This window comes from Oppia nitens, unplaced genomic scaffold (genome assembly GCF_028296485.1).
Source record: "Oppia nitens isolate AA-2021 unplaced genomic scaffold, nextdenovo-longstitch-racon4-pilon3 scaffold1_pilon_pilon_pilon, whole genome shotgun sequence".
Taxonomy (NCBI): Eukaryota; Metazoa; Arthropoda; class Arachnida; order Sarcoptiformes; family Oppiidae; genus Oppia; species Oppia nitens.
This window is the reverse complement of record NW_026533199.1, coordinates 14051327-14064780: the sequence shown is the minus strand read 5'-3', so window position 1 is coordinate 14064780 and position 13454 is coordinate 14051327. Positions and strand designations below refer to the sequence as shown.

At 19.0% G+C, this 13454-nt stretch overlaps 1 protein-coding gene across 1 annotated transcript; it reads left to right on the top strand.

The window, feature by feature from the left end:
• Window positions 1-4376: 4376 nt before the first annotated feature.
• On the top strand, window positions 4377-10526 carry LOC128951638 (uncharacterized). Its single transcript, XM_054296885.1, has 4 exons — window positions 4377-4529; window positions 4617-4695; window positions 10053-10330; window positions 10407-10526. Exons 1-4 carry the CDS (start codon window positions 4377-4379, stop codon window positions 10524-10526), a joined length of 630 nt encoding a protein of 209 aa, XP_054152860.1.
• Window positions 10527-13454: the final 2928 nt, after the last annotated feature.

Below are 13454 nucleotides of genomic sequence, written 5' to 3'. Positions count from 1 at the left end.
TGTTTATTAATTTGGCCATTAAATTGCATTTATAGGTTATTTGTTTCAATTGAATTGGATTAGTTAATTGATATTCAAATCTATTGTATTTAATTTTATATAAAATTTCCATCCAATATAACTGTTGATTGAATTCCTGATAGTTTACTACAGTTAACACAGAAATTGCTGTAAATATACCAATACTTATAGCCAGTCCTATGAGTCTAGGATTGGCTATCGTATAGTTTGGATCACCCATTAAGTCCCAAATCCATAACTTTAAATAATATATATATATATATATATATTAATTTAACATTAAATAAATTAAATAATTTCTTTTAAAAGTATATTATATACCTCATTAATAATAGCAGTTGTTAGAAATTTTAGACAATATATCAATAGTATAAACTGTGTAATCAATACACAGACAACTCTACGTTTAGACAATTGTTGTCTACAAACATAACTATCAAATGAATTGTTTAGACATATATAATATCGGCGTTGAATTGATTCAATTATTTCAATAAATGATTTAAAACTAGTATTGTTGTCATTATTTTTATTGTTATTATTATTAGAATTTATTTGTAGTTTATTAATAAAAAATATTTTTATCTTATTAAATGAATTCATATTTTAATAGAATTTCAATAGAAATAAAATCTAAAATTTATTTATTTTATTTATTTTTTTGTTAATATAATAATAATAAGCATAATAATTAAAAACATTAAATATTATATATTTATCTAATTAAGTCTAAGTCTAATATTCAAATAATAATTTGTGTGAAAATTATAATCTGTCATAAATAATTATTATTGTTATTATTATATTAATATTATAAATAATTACGATATTTCGTGTAAAAATTATAATTCTGTATAAAAAAATTATCTATAATTAATGCAATTAATATTTGTTTTGTATTTGATTTATATATATATTGATATATAATAATAATAATAGTAATTAATAATTATAATATTTCGTGTAAATATATTTTATTATTATTTTCAAATAAAAAAAAATATATAAAGATTTCAAACTTGAATACATAATACAATAATTTTTTTAAACTAAAAACAATTATTTTATTTTTTTTATTTATTTATCGAATTATAAAAATAATATAATTATTCACAAAAAAAACATAATATTTTAATTATTTTTTTTAATAATAATTATTAAATATCGTAGTTTCCCAGATCCAATTAAATAATTTATTGTTTTACTAAAATATAATTATTCTTATGTTATATATTTTCTTTAATTAAGTTGCATTGTTATTAAATTATTAGGAAATTTTTTTTCAAATCAAATTAAATTTAATTTATGAAATCTTATTTTTTCATTAAATATTTTAATTTAAATACATTAATAAATACATAATTGAATAAATAATCATAATTATTATAAATAGTATATTAATAGTATTATAGATAATAAAATAATTATAATAATAATAATAATAAAATTATAATTAAAAATTAATACATTATTGCGACATTTATAATGTTATTTTTCAAATAAAAATTTATATATATATATATCCTTTAATAAAATCTTTAAACTTTAAACAAATTACAACAAAAACCAAAAGTAAAACAACAAAAAACTTATTACTATAAATTACTAATGAATATAATTGAATTACATAATAATTTTTCAATAGTTATTAAACAATTTAATCATTTTCTTTCATGGATAACATTTATTATTTATTATATATCCACTCCCTGTATATTATTAGTAATCTATGGCACCTTTCATATTGATTCAACACCTATTGGCAGAATTTTATTTATAATTACTATATTTTTTGGCACATTTCTATCATATTTTGTATTCATAATGAATACATGGATCAGCCGATCGGCACATTTACCCCATAAACTATTGTATAGTTATTTAGCTAAACATCCGCCGACAACAATAACAACAACACTATCCATACATATGAGACTAAAATTGCTTATATATGCGGAACGTCTATCCATTGGTCCGACAATTGGTATCTATTGTTTGGATTTGTTTCCGGCCAAAATTTTCCTGAAAATTAAAAAAAAATTGGACATGACCCGTGTACAAAGTCATTTTTAAATTTTTTAAAAATTTATATTTATGGTATTACTTTAATATATAATAATAAAAATGATATTAATTAATGTGATATTAATTAATTGTATATTTATTATTATAAATAAAAATAATTTTATAAATATAAATTTTTATTAAATAAATAAATAAAGAAAAAAAATAAATAAATAAATAAAAAAATAAAGAAATAAAGAAATAATTTTTTATATAATTTTATTAAATAAATGTAAACAATTGGTTTTAAAATTTTAGTGAAAGTATTAAAAAATAAATAATAAATCCTAATAACTTTAATATAATAGTTTTGTCTGTTTGTTTGTTTGTTTGTTTGTATGTGTGCACACTTCCTCAACAACCATTTTTTAATTCAAAGCTAAAAATATATTGTTATATTTTCAATTTTAATTTAAAGCAATATTATTTCTATGGGAAATTTTAAATGATTATTGAGCTCAGGTAGGTTTTAGGGACAGGTAGGCTGGTGTCGTGTAATTACACTTTGCTATATTATATGAGTTACAGGGCACCGGGAGGTAAGCTACCTGTGCTAAATTTTTGCAAAATTTTCTCAAATGCAAAAATTTTCAATTTGTGTTAAAATTTTCAATTTTAATTTAAAGCAATGTTATTTCTATGGGAAATTTTAAATGATTATTGAGCTCAGGTAGGTTTTAGGGACAGGTAGGCTGGTGTCGTGTAATTACACTTTGCTATATTATATGAGTTACAGGGCACCGGGAGGTAAGCTACCTGTGCTAAATTTTTGTAAAATTTTCTCAAATGCAAAAATTTTCAATTTGTGTTAAAATTTTCAATTTTTATTTAAAGTAATGTTATTTCTATGGGAAATTTTTAATTTTTGTTGAGCTCAGGTAGGTTTTAGGGACAGGTAGGCTGGTGTGTCGTGTAATTACACTTTGCTATATTGTGTGAGTTTATGGCACATGTTAGCTACATGTGTTAAATTTCAGTAAATTTTTTTCAAATGCAAATTTTTTTTCGCAAAAATTAAATTTTCAATTTTTATTAAAATTATTTAAATATATATAAAAACTAAAATTTCTCAAAAGTTTAGTCGAATTAATGTGTATTGGTTCAGTAGTTTTGTTACATTAGGTTATGTAGTAGTTGTATAAACAAATTAAGTCTCATTCAAATTACTTATAGTAAATATTTTTAAATTAGTAAAAGAATTGCACGGCTATACATGTTGCTCGGGACAAACTAGTATGTATTAAATAAATAAGATAATTGTTTTTTTAAATTTCATTGATAGTAGTGAAAAAATGTAATAATTGCTGTGCTATATATTATATGCAAAAAAACAGCCACAATGCACATTGTCATATATTTTTTAAAATTCAGCCAATGTGCATAACTTGTTAGCTAAGTAACAATGCATTAGCAAAGGTTAATATTATTTCAATTAAAATACAAAATATTTATGAAAAAAATAAGATTTTAAAAATAAAACTTTAAAATTATGTTAATAATTTATTAATTATAATATAATATAGATTTATTGTAAACTTAATTAAAGAAAATATATAACATAACAATAATTATATTTTAGTAAATAAATTAAATGTTTAATTAGATCTGGACAACTATGATATTAAATAATTTTAATAAAAAATTATTACAATATTAAAATATTTATAGTTTTTTTTTGTAAATAATTTATTATAATTTAATATAATATTGACAAATAAAATATTGTTTTTAATTTAGAAAAATTATTGTATTATATATTGCAGTTAGAAATTGTAGTTTAATTTGAAAAAAATAAAATATATTTACACGAAATATTATAATTATTAATTACTATAATTACTATAATATATACTCAATATATATATATATATATATATATAAATCAAATACATAACAATTAATTATGTAATCTTATTATACTTTTAGATATTTATGAATTATATATATATATATATTCACACACGAAATATCATAATTATTGTATAAATAGTTTAATAAACTTTTTTTTATATAAGAGAATAATAATATAATATAAAATAAGTGCATAAATACCAATATAAAAATAATTAATAAACATATTTATTAAACAGTCATATTAATATATTAGTTTAAGTAAGTAAAAGTAAATTTATTTTTATTTTTTATATACCTATTTTTTGTGTAAAAATTAAATTATGAATTTAATTAATAAAATAAAAACATTATTAGTTAATAAACTGCTAATAATAAATCCTAATAATAGTGATAACTATACAAGTATTGAACCATTTGTTGAAACTATTGAATCAATTATGAGTCGATATTATATATTTCTAAACGATTCGTTTGATAGTTATGTTTTTAGACAACAATTGTCTAAACGTAGAGTTGTCTGTGTATTGTTAACACAGTTTATACTATTGATATGTTGTCTAAAATTTCTGGTAACAGCTATTATCAATGAGGTATATATCAATAATATTTTTAAAAACAAATATCATTTATTTATTATTAAATTAATAAATAAATTACATATATATATATATTTATAGTTATGGATTTGGGACTTATTAGGCGATCCTAACTATACGATAGCCAATCCTAGACTCGTAGGACTGGCACTAAGTAACGGTATATTTTCAGTACTAACTCTACTAACTGTACTAAACTATCAGGAATCGGCTCATCAGTTATATTGGTTGGAAATTATCTATAAAATTAAATCAAATAGTTTTGAATATCAATTACATAATCCAATTCAATTGAAACAAATAACCTATAAATGCAATCTAATGGCCAAATTAGGAAAGATTATAATCTATTTCACTACATTAATAATTAGCCTAGTTGAATTATATGCTTATTATTTAGCATTGATTAGCACATTTGATACTACTAGTAGCTATTATTGGTGGATATTAAAATTTTTAACAATCAATTTGCTAATAGTTTTAATATTTTTAAAGATAACTAGTTGTTTATTTATGGGATTTTGTGTATGGTTTGGATTTGCAGCCTATAGTCGATTGAAATATTTGGAAATTTTCAATAATCTAAAAAATTTATTAATTAAATTAAACAAATTACAACAAAAACCAAAACAACAAAAACAACAAAAAACTTATTACTATAAATTACTAATGAATTTAATTGAATTACATAATAATTTTTCCAAAATTATTAGACAATTTAATCATTTTCTTTCATGGATAACATTTATTATTTATTATATATCCACTCCCTGTATATTATTGGTAATCTATGGCACCTTTCATATTGATTCAACATTGATTGGCAGAATTTTATTTATAATTACTATATTTTTTGGTACATTTCTATCATATTTTGTATTCATAATGAATACATGGATCAGCCGATCGGCACATTTACCCCATAAACTATTGTATAGTTATTTAGCTAAACATCCGCCGACAACAACAACAACAACAACAACACTATCCATACATATGAGACTAAAATTGCTTATATATGCGGAACGACTATCCAATGGTCCGACAATTGGTATCTATTGTTTGGATTTGTTTCCAATAAATAGTTTACAAATATTTAAATATATCTATACTTGCGGTCAATTAATGTTTTTGTTAATGTCATTCATATAAATAAGTTTATGTTTTGTAAAATTTTATTTTATTTTATAATAATTTTTGTGTTTATTTTTTATTAATAATAACTAATAATGTTGAGAAATTACTAGCAAAATAATTTTACTAATAAATAAATTTTTAATTAAATATATTTAAATTAGGAAGCCAAAAAAAATATCTATAAATTTTAAACAAACAAACAAAAATATAAATAACAATTCTACAATTAAAAATATTTTTTATTATTTTTATTTAATTATAAACATAATAATATTAATTTTTATTTGTTAATTTAACAATTAAAGATGGCAGTATAATAAAAATAAATTATTATTTATGAATATTTTTTTTTAAAAATCATTTTTATCTTAATATTATACAATGTTTTTTATAAAAAAGTAAATATTATAAAAAAAATCAATTAATTGTGTAATTAAATATAAATATATATATATAACAATACTTATATTAATCAATATAGATATATAGTTTATTTTAAATAAATAAAATAAAAAATAAGTTATTATATTTCAATATGAAATAATTAAATTAAAATTAGTTTAGAAATCTTGTTTAGTTAATTTGATTTGAAAAAAAATAAAATCATTTAAATTTACAAGAAATATCATAATTATTTATAATATAAATAATATAATAATATATATATATTCAATAAATAAAACAAATAGGAAAAAGAAGTTTTATATATTATTTTATATAATTTTATATAAATAATAATAATTTACGACAGATATTTATTTTCACACAATATATATATATATATATATATATATATATATATCTAATTATTATTTAGAAATAACATATAAATATTAAATTGTAAAAAAAGTTTCATTATATTTTCAAACTAATTATTAAATAATATTGTGTTATGTTTTTTAGTTAGAAATATTTGTGTATTGTTTTTTGATTAGAAAATAATAAAATAAAATATATTTACACGAAATATCATAATTATTAATTACTATAATTATTATAATATCTATATATAAATCAAATATATATAATAAATTTTATATGTTAATTGCATTAATTATTACTAATTTACTTTTCATATAGATATTAATTTTCACACAATATATATATCTAATTATTATTTAAAAATAACATAATAATTAAAAAGTCATAAATAATTAAATCCAATAAAACAGATTCATTAAAATTTTTTTAAAAGATAAATTTTTATTGTTTTTAATTATTATTTCAAATTTCCTTTTAGTTATATTATTAAATTATGAATTTAATTAATAAAATAAAACAATTATTAGTTAATAAGCGGCTAATAAATCATATGTTTAATGACTACTATACTAGTATTGAACCATTTATTGAAACTATTGACACAATTCAGCGCCGATACTATATATGTCTAAACAATTCATTTGATAGTTATGTTTGTAGACAACAATTATCTAAACATAGAGTTGTTTGTGTATTGATTACACAGTTTATACTATTGATATGTTGTCTAAAATTTCTGATAACATCTATTATCAATGAGGTATATAATAATATTTTTTTAAAAAATTATTTAAATTATTTAATGTTAAATTAATTTATATATATATTATTTAAAGTTATGGATTTGGGAGTTATTAGGCGATCCAAACTATACGATAGCCAATCCTAGATTGTTTGGACTGGCCATAAGTATCGGTATAACAACAGTATTATCTATACTAACTGTAGTAAACTATCAGGAATTCAATCAACAGTTATATTGGATGGAAATTTTATATAAAATTAAATCAAATAGTTTTGAATATCAATTAACTAATCCAATACAATTGAAACAAATAACCTATAAATGCAATTTAATTGCTAAATTGGTAAACATTTTAATTTATTTCACTACTCTAGCAATTAGCCTAGTTGAATTATATGCTTATTATTTAGCATTGTTAAGTGATTTTGATACTACATCAAATAACTATACGTGTATATTAAAATTTTTAACAATCAATTTACTAATGTTAATAGTATTATCAAAAATTACAAGTTTATTATATATTGGTTTTTGTCTATGGTATGGATTTGCAGCCTATAGTCGATTGAAATATTTGGAAATTTTTAATAATTTAAAAAATTTGTTAATAAAATCAAACAAATTACAACAACAACAACAACAACAACAAACATATTATTATAAATTACTTATGGATTTAATTGAATTACATAATAATTTTTCGAAAATTGTTAAACAATTTAATCATTATTTTTCTCGGATAACATTTATATTGTATTATATATCGACTCCCTGTCTATTATTGATAATCTATGGCACGTTTCATATTGATTCAACATTTATTGGCAAAATTATATTTGTTTTATTTATAATATGTTTTGCATTATTAGCATATTTTGTATTAATAATGAACACATGGATCAGCCGATCGGCACATTTACCCGAAAATCTATTATATAGTAATTTGGCTAAACATCCGACAACAACAACAACAACAACAACAACAACAACAACAACAACAACAACAACAACAACACTATCCATACATATGAGACTAAAATTGCTTATATATGCGGAACGACTATCCATTGGTCTGACAATTAGAGATGGGCAAATAGAAAGTTTCTAATAAATTTCCCTGAGAAAGTTTCTAGAAAGTTTCTCAGGAATAAATTTCTATAGAAATTTAACTTTTTTGTTATACTATAGGATCCCCATATCTATAGATATTGTAAAACTATAAATATATTAATGAGACATATAATGTTATACTATATAATGTAGATTAATGTATAATACTATATTATACAAATGGGATACCTATATAAATAATTATAATTATTTAATAATAATCAGTTTTGTAAAATTTTATTCACCATTTTATTATATCATAGTTTAATATAATTAAATAAATAAATTTTTTTACTTTAATTAATAATTAAAATACTAATACTAATATTTAAATATTACTTATAAAAACAATGTTAAAGATAACAAATATCGAGAAAACAAAATTAAACATGGGGATCCCATAAATAGAAATTTCTTTTAGAAACTTTCTAGAAATTTCTCTATTATTTTATAAATTTCTCTTTTTTGCCAACACTACTGACAATTGGTATCTATTGTTTGGATTTGTTTCCAATCAAAAGTTTACAAATATTTCAATATATCTATACTTGCGGTCAATTAATGTTTTTGTTGATGTCATTCATATAAAATAAGTTAATATTTTTTAGTAAAAATTTTGTTTGTATTTTACATAAAGATTTTGCTTTTATTTTTTTTATTAATATAAGATATTTTTTTTTGATTTACAATATATATATTATATTAAATCAAAATAAATTATTATCAATTTATTGTTTAATGTAATCAAATATTGATTTTTATATAAAATTTAATTATAATTTAGAAAACTTTATTATTTGTCTATTTCTTTAATTATTATTGCTAGAAAAATCACAAATTATTTATTTATTTTATTTACTTAATACTATAATATATTAATTTCAATAATATTAATTTATTTTTTATTTTTATTTGAATAACTATTAATATAGTATTTATACTAATTGATATATTTCATGTAATATTATTTTTTTTAAATATAAATAATTATTATATGTCTAAATTAATAAATAATAAAAATAATATTTGATTAGAAAAAATACTAGTATATATATATATATACTGTATATAAATTAATACAAAAAAATATAAAATTTCTTTTTAATTGATAATAAAATAAATTAGAGAGAAAAACACAATCTGTTTGAAATTAAAGCTAATTTTTTTATTATTAGTTATCATTAATAAACATTTTTATATGAAATACGATATCATACTTATAATATGTAATAAATAATTTATTTTTAGAAAATTAAATAATAATTATTATTATTATTAATTAATTAATTTGTTATTATCTATTTGTTGTTTTTTGGAAAACTAATCAACAATTTTTTTTAATTGTTTTAATTATATTATTTATCATTTATAAATACAATACACAAAATTACTATTATTATTATTATTATTAATTAGATTTATCTAGATCAAATAAAACAAATGTTGTATATGATAAAAAAAATTATATATATTTTTAATTATAAATACACAGCAACAAAAAAAATAATGATAAATTATACGTAGTTAAAAAAAATATTTATTATTATTTTTTATTTAATAACAACAGTTAATTTTTTAGTAATTAATTTTTGAATACAGAAAAAAATAATATAATATATTTATTTAGTTTAAAGTTTACTATCACTATATACAGTATAGAAATATATATATTATTTATTTATAATTATTATTAAATACTAATAATAAACAAAAAAATATGTATAAATTATTAATTTTATCAAACATACTGTTATTATTGATAGACATTAATAGTCTAAAAATAATTGAATCTAAAACTATTAGTAAATCACTGGCTATTATTGATTTACTAGTAATAGTCAACAATAATAATAATAATAATAATAATATCAATGATCCGGGAGATGACCTACAACATGATCCCTGTGCCCGTAAATCAAACATAGATTCCAGTCAATGTTTATTCAATAAACTACCCGATTATGATCCCCTAAATAAACAACTGGTCTACCTGTGCTGTGTGTCGTGGGTGGCCAACGATTGTATGGCCACGAGTGGTAAAGTTAGTTTGATTTTTATTTATTTTTTTTAAAAAAATTTTTAATAAATATTTTAAAAAAAATTATTATTATTAATAGGTTGATTGTACAGCTGATGAATATTTGACCATGCACAAAATATTGGACCAATTAATTCAATTGGGTAATCAAGGTGAATGTAAAGATTATCCATATAAATCGGGTATTGCTAAATGTTAACCGTAATAATAATAATAATAATAATAATAATAATAATTTTTTAACAAAAAATAAACAGTTAAATAAAATTATTGTGTTTTTGTTGTTGTTCTTGTTATATTTAAAAACTTAATAAAAATACTAAATAATAATTTATTTTATTTTTTGTTAATTAAAAAAAAAAATTAAAAAAAAATATTTTTTTTTAAGTTTATAAATCTGTAATTATTGTAAAACTAATCAAACGGTTATTTTTATTATTAAATATGCAATTTTGTCTATTGACTAAACATTGTAATTAAATTATATTAAAATTAATAAATTAAATTATATAAATATAACGTTTAAAAAAATAAAACAAAAATCAAATGTTATAATCAAAAAAAAATTGTTTTAAAATAAAATTAATAATAAAAAACAATTATTTGTTTCTACACTACATTTGCATTGCTATTGTTTCTTGTTTAGTTTGATGGACTCCCGTTACATAGTTATTACAATTATTATTATTATTATTACTAGTATTACTATTGTCTATAGCGTATAATTGTTGGCTAGTATATTGTAGCGGTAATCTAGTATTATTATTATTATTAAACGATGATTGGCCATTACTACTACTACTACTACCCGCACCGTTTAGCAATTGCATGTCTAGATTTTCTAATTTACCCGAACCGTTTATCACTGTAAATCTATTTGTTGACATGTCTAGTCCAGATATAGTAGTACTACTACCAAGATTACTGTTGATACTACTATTACTATTACATATTGTTGTTGCTGCCCAATTATCAATAGATACAGGTGCTTGAGTCAGTGGTGTTAATTGTGAACTGGTAGTAGCCATAGGTACAGGTGCTTGTGCTGGTGCTGATAGTTGATAGGGCGGTGGTGGTCGTGCAGGGGGGTGTTGTTGTTGTTGTATTATTGGCATTGTATTAGTAGTTGTAAAATTAGCGCCAGCTAACTGTCCCTGGTTATTATTATTGAAATTATTATCATGATGAGTTTTATTTAATTTTTTAAACAATCTGGTACGTATACGAAAATGATAGAATAGACCAAACACTATCAATAGTAGGATAAAACCGCTACCCGCTGACACCCCTATTACCCATGCTGAATTATCATTGTAGCAATAATAATAGTTATCCGGCTGAAAACAAGCATGTCCATTTTCCGATTTTTCATAGTATCCAGGTAGACATAGACAATCACCATGCTGACATTGTCTATAACGATCCATACGATAGAATGAACAATCATTATCAGCATTATCATCATCGGTATTATAATAATTGTCTGATTGACATAAAAAATATACACATTTTTCTTGAGTTTGATTATAACGATAATTAGGTTGACATATACATTGGCGGCTAACACAACGTTGATAATTGTCCATGGTACTATTATCCAAACAATCAAATCTAGTAATACAATTGCGCCTGGGTGGATTTAATAAATCCATAGTAGACAATGTTGATGATAATATTGTACTAGTAGTGGGGGTAGAGGGGGTAGTAGTGGTGGTAGTGTCGTCTAGTTTATTAGCATTACTACTACTACTACTACTAACTAATAATAATAATAATACTATAATTACTATAAATATATCACTAATTAATTTAACACTGTACATATTGTTTATTTATTTTTTTTTAAAAAATATATATTTATTTTTTAATTACTTAAAAACAGTTTAAAACATTAAAACAATATATTAATATATTTTTTTATATATTTAATGATAACTATTTAATAAATTTGTTTTTTTAAATTATTATTATACTAATTTATTTTATTTTTTAAGTTACAAATTGTCAAAAATATAATTATTATACAAATTATTGTTGAAATTATTATTGAAATTATTATTGAAATTATTATTGAAATTATTAATAATATATTAGTGGATCACAAAAAAATATATAACAACTGTTTTTTTTTAATAATTTTTTTCAATAATAATAGGAAACTTAATAACCTTAATAAACTGATAATATTAACACTCAAAAAATGACAAACAAATTACCATGGTTATTTAATGATAATTACCTAAACAATAGTAATAGCAAATATGTTTTATTTTTTCAATAAAATTGATAAACAATTATTGTTTAATACAATTGTTATTAAATGAAAAAAAATTTCCATTAATAATTAACTTTAATTAAACTTAAATTATTATTGTAATTATTTTATAAAAATATTTATAAAAAATACAAATAATTTCTAAATAATCTAATATTTCAAAAAAAATAATTTTGTTAATAAAACATTTTTTTAATTAAAATTTTAAACAATAATTAGTCAATATGTATTTATTAAATTAATAGTCACAACAATAAATAATAAAAAAAACTGTAATATTATTTTCAGTAAATATATTTAAGTAATTAATTTTAAAATTAATAATAAATTTAGTACATGAGACTAAATGTGATATTTTTGTTTATTTAACTTTTTTAAAAAGTAAAGTTTTTTTTAATAGTTGATTAACTTTTTTAACTAATGAAATTATTAAAACTGTATTAATTAATATATAGTATTAAATATCAAATTAATCTATTATTATTATTATATGAAACTTAAATTTAGATATTTAGCCAATATTTACATTGTTTTTTAAAACTTAATTTTTAATAAAAATAATTAAAAAAAATAATTATATTATAGTTTTATATGACATTTACATTTAATAAATAATAAACTTGTATTTTTTATTTAAAAAAAACTTAATCATTATAATTATTTTTCGAAAATCATTTTTATTAAAAGTTAATTAAATAAAAATGAAACAAAATAAATAAAATAAAAATAAAATTAGTAAATATTTATAAAATATTTTTGTGTTAATTAACAAAAAAAATTATATTATAATATTTATATAAAATATTTTTTTTAATACATAAATGCAATATAATATTAATATGTGTGTGGGGG

Bases quoted from the DNA above. Each gene is read 5' to 3' on its own strand.
- LOC128951638 (XM_054296885.1), top strand. From the start codon at position 4,377: ATGAGTCGATATTATATATTTCTAAACGATTCGTTTGATAGTTATGTT. The intron at 4,530-4,616 runs GTATATATCAAT...ATATATTTATAG, and splicing joins TAACAGCTATTATCAATGAG to TTATGGATTTGGGACTTATT. The intron at 4,696-10,052 runs GTATATTTTCAG...TATTATTGATAG, and splicing joins AGGACTGGCACTAAGTAACG to ACATTAATAGTCTAAAAATA.